Source organism: Plodia interpunctella, chromosome 22 (genome assembly GCF_027563975.2).
Source record: "Plodia interpunctella isolate USDA-ARS_2022_Savannah chromosome 22, ilPloInte3.2, whole genome shotgun sequence".
Taxonomy (NCBI): Eukaryota; Metazoa; Arthropoda; class Insecta; order Lepidoptera; family Pyralidae; genus Plodia; species Plodia interpunctella.
This window is the reverse complement of record NC_071315.1, coordinates 7,129,564-7,151,431: the sequence shown is the minus strand read 5'-3', so window position 1 is coordinate 7,151,431 and position 21,868 is coordinate 7,129,564. Positions and strand designations below refer to the sequence as shown.

Here is a 21,868-nt window from a genome sequence, read left to right as displayed (position 1 = left end):
CCGGAGTACAGCTTCCGTACAGCGTCGCTGGGCCCACCCAGATTGGGCAGGAGTCGGCCCAGCGACGCAGCCGTCCTGATGATCCTTTGCCCCAGCTCTCGGAAGTGGGGGACAAAGGACCATCTCCCGTCGAGGATGAGGCCCAGGTATTTCATCTGGGCACTCACCCTCAACTCCTCATGACCCACCTGGAGGCGCGCCCCTGGGGGAGGTCCTCGCGCCCGGGCCCCGCGGAAGAGGAGGACTTCGGTCTTATCCAGTCGGACCCGAAGCCCCAGCCTCTCTATGCGGCCGACCAAAAGGGCGAGGCCCGTTTCGGCCAGCCGCGCCGCCTCACCGAAATTCGCACCCCGGGACGTGAAGAGAGTGTCATCCGCATAGCAGATGACACCCGTCCCGGGGGGAAGCCGGCACCGCAGGACCCAATCGTATGCGATGTCCCACAGGATAGGGCCGAGAATCGACCCCTGCGGGACACCGCACCCGACGCCCCGCCGGACCATTTGACCTCCCCTGTCCTCGTACAGGACGACCCGCTCCTCCAGGTACGCCCCCAACAGCCCCCGCAGGTACGAGGGCACTCCGAAGTACCGGAGCGCCTCCCGTATTACACAGTGCGGGATACTGTTGAAGGCGTTGGCGATGTCTAACGACGTCGCCAGGGTCACCTCGCCTTCTCGATCCGCCTCCTCCGTCACCGACCGCAGACGCCTGAGGGCGTCGATGGTGGACCCCTTGGCCCGGAATCCGTACTGCACGTCAGAGAGACGCGGTCCCGGGCCTTCCTCCACATGCCGAACGAGGCGAGAGGCCACAACGCTCTCTAGGGCCTTCCCAGCCTCGCTCAGCAGGACCAGAGGTCGCACCGCCGAAGCCGAGTCCAAGGGCCGGCTCCCCTTCGGAATAAGGCAGAGCCGGCCCTCCTTCCATAATTTCGGGAACTGCCCCTCTCGCAGACAGCGGTTGAGCAGCCCCCGAAACTCCTCCCCGAGGTGCACGAGAATCAGCGCAAGCACTTTCCCGTGCACCCCGTCTGGACCCGGTGCCCTCTTCCTTGTCTGGAGGCGGTCGAGGACCACCTCCATTTCGACGTCGGTGACGGGAGGCGGATCCGCCTCCACCTCTTCTCCCTCCGCGTCAGGCGGCTGTCGGGCCATCCTCGGAGGAGAAAACCCTCGCGGATTGCCGGGGAATAGATCCCCGACAATCTCCCCCAGCAGAGCTGGCTGAAGGGTCTCCGTTAGCGGGGTCGCCTGTGGGCGCAATTTGTCTCGCGCCCACTTATACGGCCGGCCCCATGGGTCTCTTTCGATACCCTCCACCAGCTCCTCGAAGGCTTCCTCCTTGGCCCGACCGATGGCCAGCTGCAGCTCCTTACGGTTTTCCACATACACCGCATACAGCTGACCATCCCTCTCCTCGTCCCGGGGACTGCGCCGCCTGCTTCGACTATAGGCCCTTCGGGCCGCGTTGCAGGCGACGCGAAGGGCGGCAATCTCCGCCGACCACCAATAGACCGCCCGCCTAGGGGGGGCTCGACCTACGCTTGGCATGGCCGCCCGGCACACCGCTGTGAAAGCGTCGCCGAGACGGTCAGCCGCGTCGTCCACCCCCATTCCGTCTAGAGGCGGGAGGCTCCAGCGGCCGACGATGGCCGCCTCTTCCGCCAGCTCCCGGTCAAGCCGCGTAAGGGCCCAACGCGGGAACCGGCTGCGCACCCGGGACGATGATGCCGCCTGACATTGGGGGGCGGCCGACACCTCGAACCGAATATACAAGTGGTCCGAGAGTGTCTCCACCCCCCCTTCCACCCTCCAGTCCGACACGGAGCGCGCGGCGGAGGGGGTGGCGAACGTCAGGTCCACCACCGATCCGCCCGTCCGTCGCACGCACGTGTGGGCTGTCCCCCTGTTTAGGAGAGACAGCCCGGCGGCCAGCGCCCACTCTTCCACCTTTCGCCCCTTGGGCTCCGTGGCCGGGTTCCCCCACGCCGTTGATTTGGCGTTGAAGTCACCGGCCACGAAGACCTTTAGGGGCGCTAACCGCCTTATCTCCGGCCCCAGGGCATCCAAGAACCGCTCCAGGGCCGGCAAATCCCGGTTCGGGGAGAAGTAAACACCAATTATGGCGTACTCTCCCCGAACCGCCACCACAAAGCCGTTCCCTCTCTTCTTAATCGCGAGGGGAGGGGCGGCACCAGGCCTAGCCACGATGGCCACGAGGTCATCCAGATCCCCCGCCCAGTGGGGCAGGGAGGGAACCGCGTACGGCTCCGCGACCACCGCGACATCCAAATCCCACTCCGCCATGGATTGCAGGAGGAGATCCTGCGCCCTAGCGGAGTGGTTGAGGTTGGCCTGGAGGAAGGTGACCCCCATCACTCCTCCATTTGGCCGACTGGCGCCTCCCCTTGCCTTCCCTCGCGCGGAGGAGGGGACGGCCCTTTCCCTCGGATCGGGGGTGGGTTGCAGGCCCTACCCCCCATCACGTGGCCCGCCGGCTTGCCGGCGTCGCGGCATACCGCGCAGCGGGGCTCCGCTGTGCAGGAGGCGGACAAATGCCCTGCCTCCCCGCACCTATAGCAGAGCCGGCTGCGGTCCGTCTGCGAGGGGCACAGCGATGCGGTGTGCCCCTTCCCCATGCACTTGTAGCAGTGCATGGGGCGCGCCTCCAGGTGCCGGAGCTGCACTCGACTCCAGCCTACCGTGAGGCTGCCCGCCTCGATCAGCTTTTTAGCCGTCGTGACCGGGCAGCGCATCAGGGCAGAGCCAGAGCCCCGCCAGTCTGAGCGGATTTCACCCACCCAGACCTGGTCCTCCGTGCAGCTCCCGGCTTGCGCGACCGCAGCCTTTATCCGCTGCGCCGTTGCCGCATCATTCAGGCCCGTCACGCGGAAGTCCGCGGTTTTGACGGGCCTGGAAACGTCCGCGACGCCGGAAAGGGCCGCCTTCAAGGCCGATGCAAGCGCATCTGCCTTGTCTGAGTTGGAGGGGCCAGAGACCTCGATTAGCCTCGCTCCGGTCGCACTCGGGCGAATCCGAAGCGAGCCGATTCCTAGCCCCTCCAGGCTCACCGCCTGCTCGGCCTTAAGGAGGGCGGAGCTGTATGTGGCCCCTTTTTGCGCTGCCTCCGGCTGTAACTTGAGAATTACAGCCGAGGAGCTAGGGGCCGACAGCTTGGCCGCCCTCGCTGGCGCCGCCCTGGGGGGTGCCTTGGGCGCCGTTGCAGTGGCCTTTGTTGGGGCCGCCGCCGGTCGCTCCGCAGGTTTGGGCTGGGACTTCTTTCCCACGCCCTTCCCCTTCCCCCTCCTCCCCCGGACTTCGACCCAGGGGAGCTCCGGGCATTCGTCGACCACAGCTGTTGAGGTCGACGGCCCGAAGGGCCCCCACTCTGTCACTCCCCCAGCACCTACCCCCTTACAACCCCGCCTCTCAGAGGCCGGGCGTGCAGGGGCCCGAACCTCCAACTCCACCACCGGCTGCTCAAGCCGCGGCGCCGGACCCAGACCGGAGGCCCGATCAATGGCCGTCCTTGCAGCCCTCGCCACCTCGGAGTTGTCACCTGCCAGAGGTGGACGAGTGGCACTCCGAGGACACCCAGCCAGTCCTAGCGCTGCCAGACGGCCATCAATCAATCTGGCCATCCTCTGCTCCAGCTCATCCTCCACTGGAGCAGCCTGCCGCTGCACCGTCCGCGCAGCCTGAGCAGCCTCACGGCGAGCCTCCTCGAACCCCCGGCGGAGCGCAGCGACCTCAGCCTTCATAATGGCCACCTCCCTTTGGAGGCGACCATTATCGGCCTTAAGGCGTCGAACTTCGTCCGACTCGCTGCGCGCCACCAGGGTGTCCACGATATCCCTGATATCCGAGGAGGCCCGCATAATTTTAGAGTTGAAGCCCCCCTTGAGGGCGGCAGTCTTTCCGACGAGGCTGGTTATTATACCCAGCCTCTCCACCGCAGTGGCCATGAGTCCATCAGCACCCATGGCCCCAAAGTCCCGCGCATCAATGGGGGCCACCACCACATCATCGTCCCCACCACTCGGGGGTCCTCCCCTCCGGAAGGCCCGAGCCCCTAGAGAGGCCGAGAAGGAAGCCTCGGCATCCTCCTCTTGACTCCTCCTCGCCTCAGCCCGGGCCCTCGTCAGGTGCGAGGCACCCCGGGCCTTGCCCCTCTTCGCCACTGACTGTGCCCGTGGCACACCGACCTCAGTGTCGGTGCCGGAACCAGTCGCCACCTCAGAATAGAGGCGCTTGTTGCCCAGCACCGACTCCGACAACGAGGTGATGGAGCCCGCACTTCCCATCAGGCTCCCCATCCTCTTTTGGCCCACAGCGAGGCCACTCCCGTCGGTTTCCTCCCCAGCGGAATGTTCAGACCCTGAACATTCCATTTCCCCCCTTCCCTTTGTTTGGCCCTGAGAAGGGCCTTTTGGGTGGCCCTGAGAAGGGCCTTTTGGGTGGCCCTGAGAAGGGCCTTTTGGGTGGCCCTGAGAAGGGCCTTTTTTCAGGAAACGCCCGCGGGCGTCCCTCATTATTTGGTCATTATACGACATTCTTCACAGTTCGCAAATTGCTCCTTCTGCACAGTGCACTTTAGCCGTCGGCCTAACCACTCCGTTACGGTGGTTAGGACGCGACGTTGCCCGGGGAACGCGACGTGGACGCAAGCACTGTGGGGTGGTTCCCCAACCTAACCTAACCTAACCTAACCTAACCTAACCTAACCTAACCTAACCTAACCTAACCTAACCTAACCTAACCTTTTTTTTTTTTTTTTTTTTTTTTGTTTTCGCAGGGGAATGCATTTACGCACTGAGTGTGGGACTCCTGGGCAGCTAATCGGCCCAGACTACCCACTAAACCCCTGCGGATGCCATCGGCCGCTTTACAAAGAGGCGCCTCGGATCTAACTAGCACAAGGCGCCTCAGCGACTGGCCGGTCTCTTTCACCAGAGACCGGACTCTCCACTCTCAGGGGCCCTCCGACATCTGGAGGACCCCTGCCGCCGGGTGGGACCTCTGTCCCACCGATTCAGGGGGGGCGCCCGCAGGCGCGCCCCCAACCACCAAGGCGAGCCGCACGCCATCCAGTCCGGAAGCAGACCGGAGGCAGCGGCTCTCCGTCTTATTCGGCCGCAGAGGATAGGGACAGCGGCGCACCGTAATACCGGCAGTCCTCCTCCTCTGCGGCCCCACCGACCACCATGCCTGCGCCATGGCCGCGCCTCATTCGGCCGCAGAGGATAGGGACAGCGGCGCACCGTAATACCGGCAGTCCTCCTCCTCTGCGGCCCCACCGACCACCATGTTTGCGCCATGGCCGCGCCTGGTCGCGGAGGATAGGGAGAGCGGCGCACCGTAATACCAACCCCTCCTCTTCCCCCGCGACCCCTACCACGGCTGTAAGAGTAGAGGGCTTAGCCCCCTTCTCTCACAGCCACTGAGCCAATTGGCTCTCCAACCTGGGTTACCCGACATGGGTAACCCACCACCAGTTGCCAGGACATTTGCCAACGGCTAACAAGACCCCTAAACGGGGAGTTATTAACCGTCGCCCAGGGTGCACCAGCCCAATAACTTGTCAGCCGCCGCTATCACCGAATCAAAGATCAAGTGACAGAAGCAAACCTTCAAATCATCGAGCCAACGTGGAGGTTTCCTGACAGTAGCACCCCAACCTAACCTAACCTAACCTAACCTAACCTAACCTAACCTAACCTAACCTAACCTAACCTAACCTTTTTTTTTTTTTTTTTTTTTTTTTTTTTTTTTTTTTTTTTTTTTTTGTTTTCGCAGGGGAATGCATTTACGCACTGAGTGTGGGACTCCTGGGCCGCTATCCAGCCCAGACTACCCACTAAACCCCTGCGGGTGCCATCGGCCGCTTTACAGGGAGGCGCCTCGGATCTATCTAACACAAGACGCCTCAGCGACTGGCCGGTCTCTTTCGCCAGAGACCGGACTCACCATTCTCAGGGGCCCACCGACACCTGGTGGACCCCTGCCGTCGGGTGGGACTAGTCCCACCGATTTAGGGGGGCGCCTGCAGGCGCGCAAGGTAGCGCCTGCGTCGCACCCCCGTCCGCCTTCTGCGGATCGGCTCCGCGAGGGGGTGGTCCTCGCGGTTCCTTTCCTCGGCCTCCCTCTGTGACATAACAGTCTCACAGAAGGAGGCCACTGCCGCCCAGGCTCCGTCACTCCCGAGCATCGCATTGACGACACTCGGGAGCGACAGATCCACTCCACCGAGCACTGCCACCAGATCGTGGCGCTGCCGACTCCACTTGGGACACTGCTCTAGAACATGTTGAGCAGTGTCCCGAGCCTCGCCACAATCGTGGCAGACCGGCTCGGTCTCCCGCTGGGCCACGCGGTGCAAGTACTCACCGAAGCAGCCATGCCCGGTGAGCACCTGCGTCATGCGGAAGGTGAGAGGCTTGCGCCGCCTCAACATCCATCTCTCCAGGACCTGGCGCAGGGCCTCCACTGTGCGTACACCGTACGTTGCCCGCGCCAGGTCTGCCTCCCACCTCCGCATGAGTTCCGCTTGCCCTCGCAAGCGGACCCGCCGGACCATCTCAGGCGAGGGGTGCTCGCCGATTTCCCTCCTGTTCGCCACAAAGTGGTAAACCTCGGCGAGCACCTCCGCCACCAACTCCCACGGCGGGTCGCCCGCGAGGGCTGTGGCCGCAGAGAACGCCACTGTACGGTACCCCCGTATCGCCCTTACCGCGATCACCTTCTGCGCCTGCCGGAGAAGGCGCTTATTCTCCGCGGCAAGGGCGTCCACCCAAACGGGGGCGCCGTACATCGCCATACTCCGGCACACGCCGGAGTACAGCTTCCGTACAGCGTCGCTGGGCCCACCCAGATTGGGCAGGAGTCGGCCCAGCGACGCAGCCGTCCTGATGATCCTTTGCCCCAGCTCTCGGAAGTGGGGGACAAAGGACCATCTCCCGTCGAGGATGAGGCCCAGGTATTTCATCTGGGCACTCACCCTCAACTCCTCATGACCCACCTGGAGGCGCGCCCCTGGGGGAGGTCCTCGCGTCCGGGCCCCGCGGAAGAGGAGGACTTCGGTCTTATCCAGTCGGACCCGAAGCCCCAACCTCTCTATGCGGCCGACCAAAAGGACGAGGCCCGTTTCGGCCAGCCGCGCCGCCTCACCGAAATTCGCACCCCGGGACGTGAAGAGAGTGTCATCCGCATAGCAGATGACACCCGTCCCGGGGGGAAGCCGGCACCGCAGGACCCAATCGTATGCGATGTCCCACAGGATAGGGCCGAGAATCGACCCCTGTGGCACACCGCATCCGACGCTCCGCCGAACCATACGACCCCCCCCGTCCTCGTACAGGACAACACGATCCTCCAGGTACACCCCCAACAGCCGCCGCAGGTACGAGGGCACCCCAAAGTACCGGAGTGCCTCCCGTATTACACTGTGCGGGATGCTGTTGAAGGCGTTGGCGACGTCTAAAGACGTCGCCAGGGTCACATCGCCTTCTCGATCCGCCTCCTCCGTCACCGACCGCAGACGCCTGAGGGCGTCGATGGTGGACCTCTTGGCCCGGAATCCGTACTGCACATCAGAGAGACGCGGTCCCGGGCCTTCCTCCACATGCCGAACGAGGCGAGAGGCCACAACGCTCTCTAGGGCCTTCCCAGCCTCGCTCAGCAGGACCAGAGGTCGCACCGCCGAAGCCGAGTCCAAGGGCCGGCTCCCCTTCGGAATAAGGCAGAGCCGGCCCTCCTTCCATAATTTCGGGAACTGCCCCTCTCGCAGACAGCGGTTGAGCAGCCCCCGAAACTCCTCCCCGAGGTGCACGAGAATCAGCGCAAGCACTTTCCCGTGCACCCCGTCTGGACCCGGTGCCCTCTTCCTTGTCTGGAGGCGGTCGAGGACCACCTCCATTTCGACGTCGGTGACGGGAGGCGGATCCGCCTCCATCTCTTCTCCCTCCGCGTCAGGCGGCTGTCGGGCCATCCTCGGAGGAGAAAACCCTCGCGGATTGCCGGGGAATAGATCCCCGACAATCTCCCCCAGCAGAGCTGGCTGAAGGGTCTCCGTTAGCGGGGTCGCCTGTGGGCGCAATTTGTCTCGAACCTAACCTAACCTAACCTAACCTAACCTAACCTAACCTAACCTAACCTAACCTAACCTAACCTAACCTAACCTAACCTAACCTAACCTAACCTAACCTAACCTAACCTAACCTAACCTAACCTAACCTAACCAACCAACCAACCAACCAACCAACCAACCAACCAACCAACCAACCAACCAACCAACCAACCAACCAACCAACCAACCAACCAACCAACCAACCAACCAACCAACCAACCAACCAACCAACCAACCAACCAACCAACCAACCAACCAACCAACCAACCAACCAACCAACCAACCAACCAACCAACCAACCAACCAACCAACCAACCAACCAACCAACCAACCAACCAACCAACCAACCAACCAACCAACCAACCAACCAACCAACCAACCAACCAACCAACCAACCAACCAACCAACCAACCAACCAACCAACCAACCAACCAACCAACCAACCAACCAACCAACCAACCAACCAACCAACCAACCAACCAACCAACCAACCAACCAACCAACCAACCAACCAACCAACCAACCAACCAACCAACCAACCAACCAACCAACCAACCAACCAACCAACCAACCAACCAACCAACCAACCAACCAACCAACCAACCAACCAACCAACCAACCAACCAACCAACCAACCAACCAACCAACCAACCAACCAACCAACCAACCAACCAACCAACCAACCAACCAACCAACCAACCAACCAACCAACCAACCAACCAACCAACCAACCAACCAACCAACCAACCAACCAACCAACCAACCAACCAACCAACCAACCAACCAACCAACCAACCAACCAACCAACCAACCAACCAACCAACCAACCAACCAACCAACCAACCAACCAACCAACCAACCAACCAACCAACCAACCAACCAACCAACCAACCAACCAACCAACCAACCAACCAACCAACCAACCAACCAACCAACCAACCAACCAACCAACCAACCAACCAACCAACCAACCAACCAACCAACCAACCAACCAACCAACCAACCAACCAACCAACCAACCAACTTTGTCTGTACATTTAAATTTCTCTAATAATTTTGACTCCTTACCAAAAAATGTTCGGCCACGCGAACGAACTCGTGGGCATCAGCTAGTTTCTAATATACATAATATCTAATACGAAAAATAAAATGACGTTTTAATTCCTGTAATAAATTATTTGTAAACTAACAAATAAGACTCTTTGTCTAATTTCGTTAGTTTACAAACATTACAAAGTACTACTGTTGCTTGGCTATGAAACTCATAAGCCATGGCTTTGGCGGTGCAAAGAAAAATATTGTGGTAGTACCTACTTAACAACGCACATATTTCTTCTGTTGCAAATATCTATGTAAGGTTAATTGCTTGCCTTAAATTGTCAGGCGTTATTCAAAATCTTTATTATCTCATGATTTAGTTTTTTATGGTTTAATTTTTAAATTTAAGGAAATCAATACCGTTAAAAAAAAAAGCATTTTTATTCGAAAGAAAACAATGGATATCATTAATTCCATGAGTTTATAAAATACAGGGTTTCTGAACGCAATCATTGATTCGCAGCCCACCGAACTTCAAAAGTGATACCACGTGGTAGAACGCTAATGTGGGCTATAAACTAAAAATGTATTACTAGGATTAAGATCACTTATTTTGACCTATCCCTTAAACTAAGTAGACAAGACAGATGTAATACTGATGTTGTACGATGTATTTATGGACTAGCTTTAACTAGAAAATTGGTTCAGCAGATAGAGCGTGAAGACGTAACAAATAAAGAATTTACGCATTTATACTATTAGTTAGGATAAAAATTAATCATATTCAATGATTGTAATTTATTAAATATATTATAAAGTAAATAAATTTATTTCTATTTCTATTCTATTTCTATAATAGTTTTATAACGTACCGTCTCTCAAGGAAGTGAAGAAAATATATGAAGCTGTCTCCTATTTGCTGGCAACACTGGGTATTTATCAACCAATCTTAATGATTCCAAATGGTATTGGAATTCATAATACATAAATATAAAAATATAGTTCGTCAAAAAACAGTTTTCTTCACTTTCTTGACAGAATGTACAGTAGTCATAGTGTATACCTTTCACCGCGCAAGGAGGGGTCGAGCTATAGTTGAAAGAGACAGCAATATAATTTTTCGGTCTTTTTTCGGTTATTCATTAATACACGCAATCTGATAGTATCAGGCTTTTGTATTCTAAGGCACAGCCAGTGTCGCTTGTTGAACTGTCAATGTCATAATTACAATACAAAGTTCAATTTCAAAACAAGGTTTGTGTTAAGTGGTGGAGTCTCGTCGTGTCCGCATTTATCTGGCGAGCGATTCGCGTGATGAGTTTAATTTGATTAAAGTTGAAGGCGTTGTCGGTATCGACGGGTGAGGGCGGCCAGTGTAGCAACGGCGGCGAACGGCGCATCAGGTGGGTCCTGTTTGTTTACGTCGGCCATGTGACCGCGTCAAAACTACGCCGCGGCCTTCGGACAGCTCCACGTGCTCTCGTAAGCTGGTTAACGGCTGACCGTCTGCTCTGTGTGCAGGTGCGGCCAAGCTGACGGCCGCAGAGCGGAGCGCCGACATGAAGCCTCACGAAGATTACCGCAACGGAGATGGTGAGTACTGCTCTCTGCTCGAATATCATAGCGTGGTACTCGCTGTTATTGCCAATTTTTTATTATTTTAATCATGACAAGGTTTCAGTATTTTATTAGAAGTGTAACAAGTGAACATCAGTGATTGTTTCCAATATTGACAATTAGCTTTGATCAGTGAGCATACACAAGATAGGTACCTACTATGTTTATGTGTGATGTCAATTATTACTTGATTCATAATGTGTTTGTTTGTGTTGGTTGTCATGTCAGATAATACATATGTGTAATTGATATGTAACAGGCTGAATCACGCTCTGTCAAGAAGCTGTTAGTTCTCATGCTATAAACTAGGTACTTACACCAAATACAGCATCTTTATGAATTTTGTCCAATATTGTGACACCACTCATGTCCAATAATTGTATTTACTTAAAACTTTACTTAAAAGGAGATCCTAGTCACAAATATGTTTATGTAAACACCATACCTACAGAAACAAAAATTTATTTATTTAAACATTACATGACAATAGATTATGAGAATGTTGTATGTGTGTATGGAAAAATTAAATTTATAATAAAAACAAATGATGATAATGAAGTAACTTAACTAGTGTTACCAAAGTCTCCGGCTCCACTATATTGCTTGCTATTTGCTCTGGGAAATTGTAATAATTGGACTTTCAGCAATTGCTGTTGATTCACTCTTGGTAATATTCTAGATGTGAACCATAATAGATAATCCTTTGCAAATGCTATAAAATAAGAAATAAAATATGTTGAATGTCCTAAACTCTTTAAGTAGATGTACTTTGTACAGAGAAAGGATGGTGTATCGTTGGAAATAGGTCTCCATGCTGTGTGGCGGAGACACTGTTCCAATCAGCACTCATCTCGGTTCAACTCTTGTTTCATGCATGTCATGGAGTTATTTACTCTTGTAGGAGAGTAGAACCAAATGGCCAGGTTTGAATCCTACTCATGTTTATGAGTCTATACATCAATCTGACCTGTATAATTTTGATGAAATATCATCAAAATTGCATTTATTGATATGGAGAAGGCAATGGCATACCACTGCAGTAATATTGTAAGGAAAGTCATTGCTCTCAGTCACGAACAATATACAACTAATAAGAGATAAGTGGGAGTTGAGCACTTCATGGTGTTTCCAAAACATTTATAACATTGAACCCTTCAGCTCCCATGCAGCCCCGGGCCTTATCCTTAGCCTATAGTTGTTCAATTGACTTTCTTATCTCCACATTATACATTATCCATTTTTTAATAATGAAACAAATCTATGTCTTGCATAAGACAGTTAGTGTTGAACCAAGATGATTGAGATTACTACTATCTACCGGCTGATATTCTAGCACAATAAAATTTAGATTTTCTTTATTTGCAATGCCTAAATATTTGTTGTCCATAAAAACATAACTAAATGATGTCTTGTGTTTTTACAAAAAATCATTTCTGAAATTCTGGATAATATTCTGGAATAGAGTGGGAAAAGTTTGTATTTTTCCACTCTATTCCAGAATTTTTTTTATCTCATATTTTCAAAATTAGTTAAAAAGCATGTGTACCAAAAATGTTTAACAAAACTATTTAAACACACACTTTCACACAGACTGTATTAGTTAATCCATTGACTTTGTCGTCACATGTAGCACAATGCTTGCCCTGCCTTTGTTAGTGTCAATGGCTTGTTTTGATTGATTTGAGGAAAACATTATTTGCACTAATTATTATATGCTCAGCGTTTGTTGACAACCCTTAATGTGCCGTGGTGGATCGCCGCATATGCGTTTCATATCAAAATTTATGACAAATCACATTTACATAGAATGTTATGGAGTAGGTACAAGATTAACTACAAATAACTATGTAGGTACTTCTATAAATATTAATTTTTCACAAAAATTAAGCCACTTTACATGTCGGGTTTGTGCTAACAACACTAGCGTGTTCAACGAAGTATGCAAGTGTTTGATTATCGACACGACAATGGCTTCTCACACAGTTAAGCTTATGTCTCTTGAATGTTATCGCCTGTCGGTCAAGTCCAGGTCAACTTAGTGAAAATAATCTACTTGATCAAACCAAAAACCGGAATCCGTATGTTGTCTGACGGCTATCAACATGAAGATTGTACTATCGGCATTTATTCCGATCCGATCACACTGATCGCTCTGGATTCCGTGTCTATTGGCAAATAGATATCAGAGGCCCGCGATTTTGTCTCATCAGCTTTTTACCGGGCGTCCTTGTGAAGTAGGCACGGCGTGCACCGCTCCCCTCCCCGTTCCCCCCGGCCCCCTGCACCGCTCCGCGACGTCACTAGTAGTTCGCGAGGCTGTTGCGGTGACTTTGCATTTTGTTCAGTTTTTACAGTCGATCAGTCAAGGTTCTAATGAGACCTGTCGAGCAGCCACAGTCTGCGCCGCAGCGCCCGCCATGCCAGCAGACTCTCGTGGTAATAGCATCGAATTGCTGGATCATTGTTTACTTCACTGCTACACTTTTATCATTTCTATCTGACGATTTAATATCTCTCGACTACCTATCAGTCCGATAGCGGCGGCATAATTTGCGTGCGGTTTGTTTATGTTCGATGCAGTCATTGTTCACAGCTAAGTATAACATGGCCGCGGGATGTTTCCGCGCGGGCGTCACCAGTCGCTCATGTTTAGAAAGTAATAAAACCGCACTAGCACAGGATTTATGTGGTTTCGAGACTAGTTTATTCAAGTAGAACCCAACATCTCGCCAACCGAACTGGCTCGCCGCGTTGCACAATGCAAATATAATCTATTGTCCCATATCAATTTTGACTTAAATCCCGGAAACTGATATGCGAGACCGAGTGTCGCTCACTACTCTACCTCAACACTAATCACAGATTACATCTGTGCGCTAGTAGATCACTGTTACTTTAGCCATGCAATTAGGGCTTAGCATGTTCAATAAACATTTTCTGGGTTTGCGTGTCACGTTTCTTATAACTTGTCCCGATTAAAAAAATATGTTTTTCCTACTTACACAATAAACACTTACAAAAGTCACTTATACAATCTTGCATCTCCCATCCTACTAATATTATGAATGCGAAAGATTGTTGACTCTTTCCGGCAACATTTAGTTGACCGACTGTTATGAAATTTGGTACACGGGTAGAATACAAATTGGAAGTTATTCCAGGTCCCCGGGCCCTGAGGCTTCGTTGGGAATTTTGGGATAAAACGGTATCTGTTAACATAGGGTACTTTTTATCCCGAAATTCCCAGCGAAGCCTCGGGGCGCAGCTAGTAAGGGATAAATTTAAGATACCGTATCTGTATCCTTACTACAAACTACAAAAGGAGAAAAAAAATGGTAATCGTCCGTGCGTGAGTAGTGGGCGGCGGCGACGACAGCGAGGGGGAGGAGGCGGCGTTGGCGCTGGAGGAGGAGCTGTCGTTCTGCGACGAGGGCGCGCCCGCGCGAGCTCTAGCGGCGCTCAACGCGCTGCGCAAGAGCCGGCAGCACTACGACGTGCTGCTGCTGGCCGGCGGCGCGGAGGTGCCGGCGCACGGCGCCGTGCTGGCGGCCGCCTCGCCCTACCTGCTGGAGACGCTGGCCTCGCCGGCGCCCGCGCCACCGCCGCAAGCCGCGCCCGCCTACAAGGTGGACGACGTCGAGCCCGAAGCGCTCAAAGAGCTCGTCGAGTACGCATACACCGGCAAGTGAGTTATCTTCACATATCTTTTATTTGGTTGTTGTAATCGTTATCATAATAATTTATGGTCAAGATGCCTATATAAAATTAAGTATATAAATTAAGGTTAATGTAAGTAATTAATGTTAACTAAGATATTAGGATCGTTTTTCCGTTATCATCACCAGCCTTGACATATTGATTTATGATCAATAAACGTCTCTAGCGTCGTCGTGCATCGAGTTTATATAGTCAAGACGACCTGTTTGAGTTAGATTCAATAAGTAAGGTTGAGTGAGAGCCAACGTCGCGCTGCATGTTGCGTGTCGCTGTGCAGAGTGTGCGTGCGGTCGGTGTCGGCGGCTCGGCGGCTGTACGTGGCGGCGTGGCGGCTGCGGGTGGAGGCGGTGCGGGCAGCGCTGGCGGCGCGGCTGCTGCGGCGGCTGGCGCCAACCGACGCGCTGGCCGTGCGCGCGCTGCCCGACCTCTCGCCCGAACACCGGGCCACGCTCGACGACTACATCGCGCAGAATGTGAGTCCACAACACACACTCGAACCAGATAAAAACTTAATCAACTCGTATTTGTTTCTAATACCTGAAGCTCCCTATCTGTAATCCGGTTTTATTTTTGTCCGTTGTTAGACGAAATGAAATATAAACATTAACGTAAACATTTTTTTGTAAATTAATGGCTACAATTTTTTTAATAATGCCTGAATCTTTGGTTACAGTTCGAGGAGCTATGTTCGACGGGCGCCCTGGCCTCGCTCCCGGTGATCCGCATCGAGATGTTGCGCGCCAGCAGCGCCGAGGGCGGGGAGGAGACGCCGCTGGCGGTGGCGGGCGCGGCGCTGGCCTGGCTGCGCGACCGCCATGCCGCTAATGTGAGTCCACTGCCTATTTCTTTTTCTAGTTCTTGGTGTGACTTTGGGAGAGGGGCCACGCTGTCATCGATTATGTCTCCCCAACTTGTGTGAGTGCCTCTCCTCGAACTCTGCCCTAACATCCGGCAGTGACGCAGCACCTGCCTGACAAAATATAAAATATAATCGTTGGAGAGCTTCGGCACACAAAGAAGGTACCTAGTGCCGGACTTTACCGCTAAACCATCATCTTGTGAAAATGTGGATTACAGGGTTTCATTTTTGCATTTATGCAATACGTACGAGCTGTCCGAGTGTTCTTAGATAGGTGACGTTAAAAAAAAAACGACGACCGTTGGGTGGAAACATATTTTTTCGAATATTACGGTTGTCAAATTAAAGGGCTCAACACAAGGATTATTAAGCAGGTGGGTTTTTGTTTTTAGAATTGTTCGCTTGTCGTTATAGTTGGAGGAGCTATGCTCGCGTTCGCACCTACTGTTCGTGGACGGCGGCGGGGAGCTGCGGGACTGCGGGGAGCTGCCGGAGCGCGGGGGCGACGCGCCCGAGCTGCAGCAGTACCGGCGCGAGGCCGCCGCGCGCGGCCGCGCTCCGCCCGCCGCCCGCGCGCCGCCGCTGCCCGCGCTCGAGCTCGGGGCCAGGACGGCGCGCGGCGGCGCGGACTGCGCGGTGCTGGCGGCGCGCCCGCTGGCGGGCACCACGCGCACCACGCGCGCGCTCATCGCGCTGCGCGGCCGCCTCGCGCTCGCGCACGTCGCCTGGACCGACGCGGGCGAGGGCGTCGCCGTGGGCGGCGTGCTGGGCGGCGCGCGCGCCGAGCCCGCGGAGGTGAGACTACTGTCCTTTCTTAGTCGACGTTGCCGTCAGCCGAACAACGGAGCGCGGCTCGTACTTGTTTTCTTACACACGAAGCGATCGTAATCTTTTAAGCAAACGAATGGTGTGGTCCCAGGGCGAGCGACGCGCGTGCCTGCCGCAGGCGCGCTGCGCGGCGGGCGCGGCGGCGCTGCGCGGGCGCCTGCTGGCGGCGGGCGGCTACGACCGCGCGCGCGTGCTGCAGGACGCCGCCGCCTACGACCCCGCCGCCAACGCCTGGGCCGCGCTGCCCAACATGAGGAGCGCGCGCGCTAGGTACGCTTCGCTCCTGAATTACTTCATTATATTGTAAAAAGAAAAGATTTCTGTGTTTGTTTTATTATTCCTCATGAATAAACTCAAAAACTACTAGAGCGAGCGTGTTGTATATAAAAAGACAAATTATCAATGAATAGCTTTTGCTCACGATTTACAAACACATTGTTTTTTTTTGTTTTTCCCTAAGAAACCTACTTACCAAATTTCAGCTTTGTACTGTTTCGGAGGAGTTTCCCTGATAATAATGAAGGAATTCGATAGGTTCCCGGCGGTCCGCCTGGGCGACGCGGTGTACATCGTGGGCGGCAGCGATGGACACACGGAGCTGGACTCCGTGGACGTGTTCCGGCCGGACGCCGGCGCCGGCGGCAGCTGGTCGCCGGTGCGCCGGCTGCCGCTCGCCGCCTCGCACGCCGCCGCCGCCGCGGACGAGGAGCGGGGGGAGCTGTATGTGGTGGGGGGGTGGGCGGCGGGGAGGAGCCTCAAGCTGGTGCACAAGTACTCGCCCAAAGACGACGCTTGGACCGAGGCGCCGCCGCTCAATACGGGTCAGTACAATGGTTCCTTGGTATATTCGTTGAGCATTAAATAATATTTTAAACTAAAATAGTTTTTTACGACATAGATTAGTTACTTTATGTTAAGTTATCTTCGTAAGAACGTATGTGATCAATAAACTGAAAATTCATGGGTAAGTTTTAGGAGTCCGGAGTCGTGCTTCACCTAGGCTGTCCGCCTGTCTGGGTGTGTAACAATGTTCACTTCTAAGAGTGATGAGTCGAAATGCAGTGCGTTGTACCAAGTGTTTGGGGTGTGGGCAGGTCGGTCGCAGTGCGCGAGCGTGTGGTGGGGCGAGGCGCTGTGGGTGCTGGGCGGCTGCGACGCGTGGCATTGTCTGGCCAGCACGGAGCTGCTGCCGCGCGCGGGGCGCTGCTGGGGCGCCGGCCCGCCGCTGCCCACGCCGCGCCGCTCCATGGGGGGCGCCGTGTGGCGGGGGCGCCTCGTCTCCGTCGGCGGCTCCGACGGCGCCGCCTCGTTGAGGAGCACCGAGTGGCTGCAGCCGGGCGGCGGCTGGCGCGCGGGCCCCGCTCTGCGCCGCGCGCGCGCCGCGCTGGCGCTGGCGGTGCTGGGCGACGTGCTCTACGCGGCCGGCGGCTTCGACGGCAAGGTGACCCAGTTCAAAGCGCGAAACTATATGATAGCCTATATATAAGATAACGTTACAAAATTGTGTGAAAAAGGCTAACTGTTAATTTATTTCTCAGATTACAATATGATATTTTATCAAAAAGTAGTAAATCAGGCTCTATATAATCCCAACTAATATTATGCGAAAGTAAGTTTATTTGTTTGTTACCTCGTTACGCGTTATCTACTGAACAAATATTTTGGAAATTTTGCATATACTCGTATATAATTAAGAGTATGGAGAAGGACATAGGGTACCTTTCATCCCGGAAAAAGCTATTATTCCCATGGGATTAGCGATAAACCTATATAGGTGGCGTTACTTATAAAAACACTAGATGGCGCTGTGTGTGTTTGAAGGTGGCGCGCGATAGTACTTATTATTTCATGGGTGGCGCTAAATGCTAATAAAAAAACTTTGGAATAAAATTACTAGATGGCGCTGTGAGTATTTTAAATGCACTATGGATATTTGAATTCAACTATTCCAATCCTATTTTAATACAAAGAAAAAACTGTTCCCGAGGGCAAAAGGGTGGGCGAAGCCGCTGGTACACAACAGCTTGTAACTAATAATTTGTAAAATTTGTAATTTGTAAAAGTCATGAGACTTGTGCGCTCAAAACAAAAGGTGACGCAGAAAAAATCTATAACGTCTACGTTAACGCCTCGTTAAACAATTCTGTGATCTCTCATTTTTACCTATTTGTGTCGTCTATAGTACATAATTAATAACGATTCTGTGCTAAACCGTCACCTGATCGACCCGCAGGAGTTCCTGTGGTGCGTGGAGTGCCTGTACTCCCCCGACGGAGAGTGGAGCACCCTGTGTTCCCCTCCCCCGCCCGCCGCGCCCCTCTCGCCCTCCGCCCCGCACACCGCCGATCCGCTCCTCGTCGAGAAGCATGAAGGGAAAGAGAATAAGGTGCGCACTTACTCTATTTTTACTATTATTTCAACCAAAACATTCACATTCACTTATTATTTATTATTATACACGACACTTTCCTAGTTACCTATATGCTAACCACTCTACATTGATACAGAGTATATCAGACGGGAATTAAAAAAATATATTTTCCTTTTATCCAAATTCATTCAATAAAAAATTTTCAAGTCTCAAGAGAAGTAGTACCGATTAGGAATGTCTAAGACATGCCGTGCGAAGTGGAAATGAAAATGTAGGAAAGCTGACCCGAGCGAGAGAGACGACGAGAGAGATAGAGAATATCTGTTGAACTTGTTTCTGTGAGCTTAAGGCATTGTGTGCGCTTCCAGGACCGTCAGAACGGCGTCGTGAGTGCGCCGCAGCGAGGCGCGGCGCTCTAGAGCTGCGGTCACGTGACGTACTGAGGAGAGGAGATGCGCTTCACCACGAAATTCATTTCCTTGTGTTATAGCGAAGAAGGCTCTAAAGCATTATTTTCTTTTAAAAAATACACATTGTGTATTGTACGCTTTTGCGCTACGATTGAATAATCGTTAGTTACTATGAAAGGTAATTTCGTTCCTATTGTCTACGGGAAAAATATGCGAAATGGGGCAAAATGGTGTTTTTCTCATTCGTCGTTTCTTGTCTTCTACCTTTATGTATTTTAAAGCGACGATTATTTTCCAGAATACATTTCTGGTTTATGACATATGGTATAGTACAAAGTGTATCATGCCGCGGCCCCCTCTCCTCCTCTCCCCCCTCGGTGACCCGAGGCTAGCACACAGCACTGAGAGATAATTTTTGTAGCTTCGATGTGTGTTGTCTCCGATCTCCTCCGCGACACGCAGCTGTGAGGAGGCTCGGCGGCTGGTCGAAGCGTATCGGAGCCTAATCTTTTCATTGCGCAGTACATGTCTCTGTGTATTGCGCGGCACTTATATAATATTTACGTATTTAAATAGTATTAGTAAAACATCGGTATTAGACAATTTTAAATTAAGTTCAATAAATGTTTAATGATTTAGAACATTATTTAATATAAATGATTAAGTTGATACCTTTGATTAAGGATTGTTTTCTGAACTTATGGAAAACTCCTTTTGATGATTTCAAAGATCATTACATAAGGTTCAATAAGATTGAGCTACGAATACGATCAGCCGCCATCGTGTATCCGATGCGGTCGTAGGCGGGTGAGGTTTCTTCTATTTGTACTAATATTTATACTAACTTTTATAAGCAATGTTCCAAATTCACGAGACTAATTTGACAGGAAACTTTTGAGATGCATTTTATAACGAAATTTATTTATGATGAATGCTTTAAATGATGAAATTTCAAATAAACTTTTATACTAAAATTTTTAACGTGATTTGTATATGTTTAATTTGGATCGACATATCATATGCAACATTAGTCCCTGGATTTAGTAAAGATGTGTGGGCGTGACTACGGCTGCATCGCTGCCGGCGGAGTGGGCACACTGTCTTGTGTCTAAAGCGAGTCGATCTGGATCAATATAAACAATTTATCGGACTTTGTCAATTATATGTATGTAGAGGCCGTTGTCACTCGACATTGTCGGTGCGGCGGCTCGCGGAGCCAGAGTCCGGTGCATTGTCTCAAGTGTAACGACTTGTCCGTTGTCTACGAGAAGCGAGTGTGTCTGGATTTAATACATTAAATGGTTACTGGACGTTTTTATGATTTTAAACAACATAAATTCATATGAAATATTTCGGGTGACTTTGTTTCTTTGAAATCGTAGTTAATAAAAACGCCACGATAATTGTAAGTACATTTGAAGTAAAACTTTTTATGTTTTGCCACAGAACAGTGTGCTTGATTTTATCGATAATAGTGTACAGTGAATGTTTAGGATTAGCTTACGTTGACCGCTCCTGCTAGTGGGTACCTATCGAATAAGTTTATCTCTGTCTAACTCTACCCGTCGAAAGAGACGCAGCACCCCTCCCTCGCAGACAGCAGGCAAGCTAAGGCCGCACAGGAATTGCCGCGGATCACCTACCTCAACATTGTTCGCTCGCGCGACTAATGCCTTTACTCGCATTTGTATTACATTATTGGAGTCTGTATATATCGGCCTTTTGTATGTGTATTTTAGTGAATTAATGTTAGCGCTACGTCACGCGGTTATATGAGAGTATATTATTAGATACCGTATTACACTAGAGCGGCGGCGGACGCGGGTTTCTGATAAAGAATACGGCCTTAGGAAATTACATTCGGCTGTTTTATGCATTTATTTATGTGGTCATTCGTTTTCTTTATTGCATTCAAATTTATTTGCCTTCCAGGACCCACAGTGGGTTTCAATTCAACATGGATAAAAGTTATGATGGCTTTGTTTTAAGTAATTTTAAAAGTAAGTTTATTTATATATGTGTCGAGCGCACAGGCCGAGCGGTTTAGATGTATATGACGCTGGTCGTCCATGTTGTTCGGTAACAGGTGTGCAGCTGATATGTGGTGGTAGGAGGGTCGCGGCGCGTCTAACCTTCTGCATCCTATAACTCGGGCGCCACAAAGCAATAACTAGCTCGTAAGTCCCGCTCGCCGCCTCTCTGCTGACGGTATACTATCGATAGAAACTATAAAAGACACTAAGTTAAGAGTCGTCCAGCCATTCTATTGTTTGTTTCTTTCATTAATTAATAAACGTTTAGATAAAACCTCTTGTTTTTATTTGCCACTAGAAATAAATAGGAATAATCATGTACTAGAATAAAATGACGACAATGAATGGCCGATTTTCACCGCAAATTACGCCACTTTACCATAAAAGTCACGTGAAAAGTCACGTGTAATCTTCTATACTTATTCAATTCTGTATTTATGAACTTTTCTAAAGAGCATTGGATGTTTTGATTATTGTTTTTCTTCGAGGAAAATCCACAGATAAAGAATATAGGAAAATCTTAAAATTTACACGTATATAGTATGATATTATGTTGCCCCCTCCCCTCTATGAAAAGTGCCCATCACAGGGCAGCGTTCCCGCGCTGATGTGCAGTGGAAATTCGCTGTGCGAGGTCTTCCGTATTACGAAATGCGAAAGCTTCACAGGAAGCCCAGTTGTGACTCACACACGAACCGGGCCAGCCAACCGACCACGCATTAGAGCCTCAACCAAGCGCGTAGTCTGGTAGTTTGTAACAGTTGGTCATCATCATCATATCGAGTGTGTTATTACTAGCACTGGTGTCAGATTTTATTCAAGTCACCTAAAGGCATCTGACATGACTTTTACGACTACTTCCCACCAT

General features: G+C 51.8%; 1 protein-coding gene across 1 annotated transcript; it reads left to right on the top strand.

Moving 5' to 3' along the window:
- The first annotated feature begins 10,374 nt into the window (after window positions 1-10,374).
- LOC128679700 (influenza virus NS1A-binding protein homolog) lies at window positions 10,375-21,274 on the top strand. Its single transcript, XM_053762105.2, has 11 exons — window positions 10,375-10,568; window positions 10,687-10,758; window positions 14,140-14,467; window positions 14,777-14,972; window positions 15,173-15,325; window positions 15,773-16,153; window positions 16,278-16,456; window positions 16,721-17,007; window positions 17,281-17,627; window positions 18,420-18,572; window positions 18,926-21,274. Exons 2-11 carry the CDS (start codon window positions 10,725-10,727, stop codon window positions 18,974-18,976), a joined length of 2,109 nt encoding a protein of 702 aa, XP_053618080.1. The 5' UTR covers window positions 10,375-10,568; window positions 10,687-10,724; the 3' UTR covers window positions 18,977-21,274.
- The last annotated feature ends 594 nt before the right edge of the window (window positions 21,275-21,868 follow it).

Coding starts and splice junctions, on each gene's coding strand:
- LOC128679700 (XM_053762105.2), top strand. CDS start 10,725: ATGAAGCCTCACGAAGATTACCGCAACGGAGATG. Junction 14,468..14,776: donor GAGTACGCATACACCGGCAA/GTGAGTTATCTT, acceptor GTCGCTGTGCAG/AGTGTGCGTGCGGTCGGTGT. Junction 15,326..15,772: donor GCGACCGCCATGCCGCTAAT/GTGAGTCCACTG, acceptor TTGTCGTTATAG/TTGGAGGAGCTATGCTCGCG.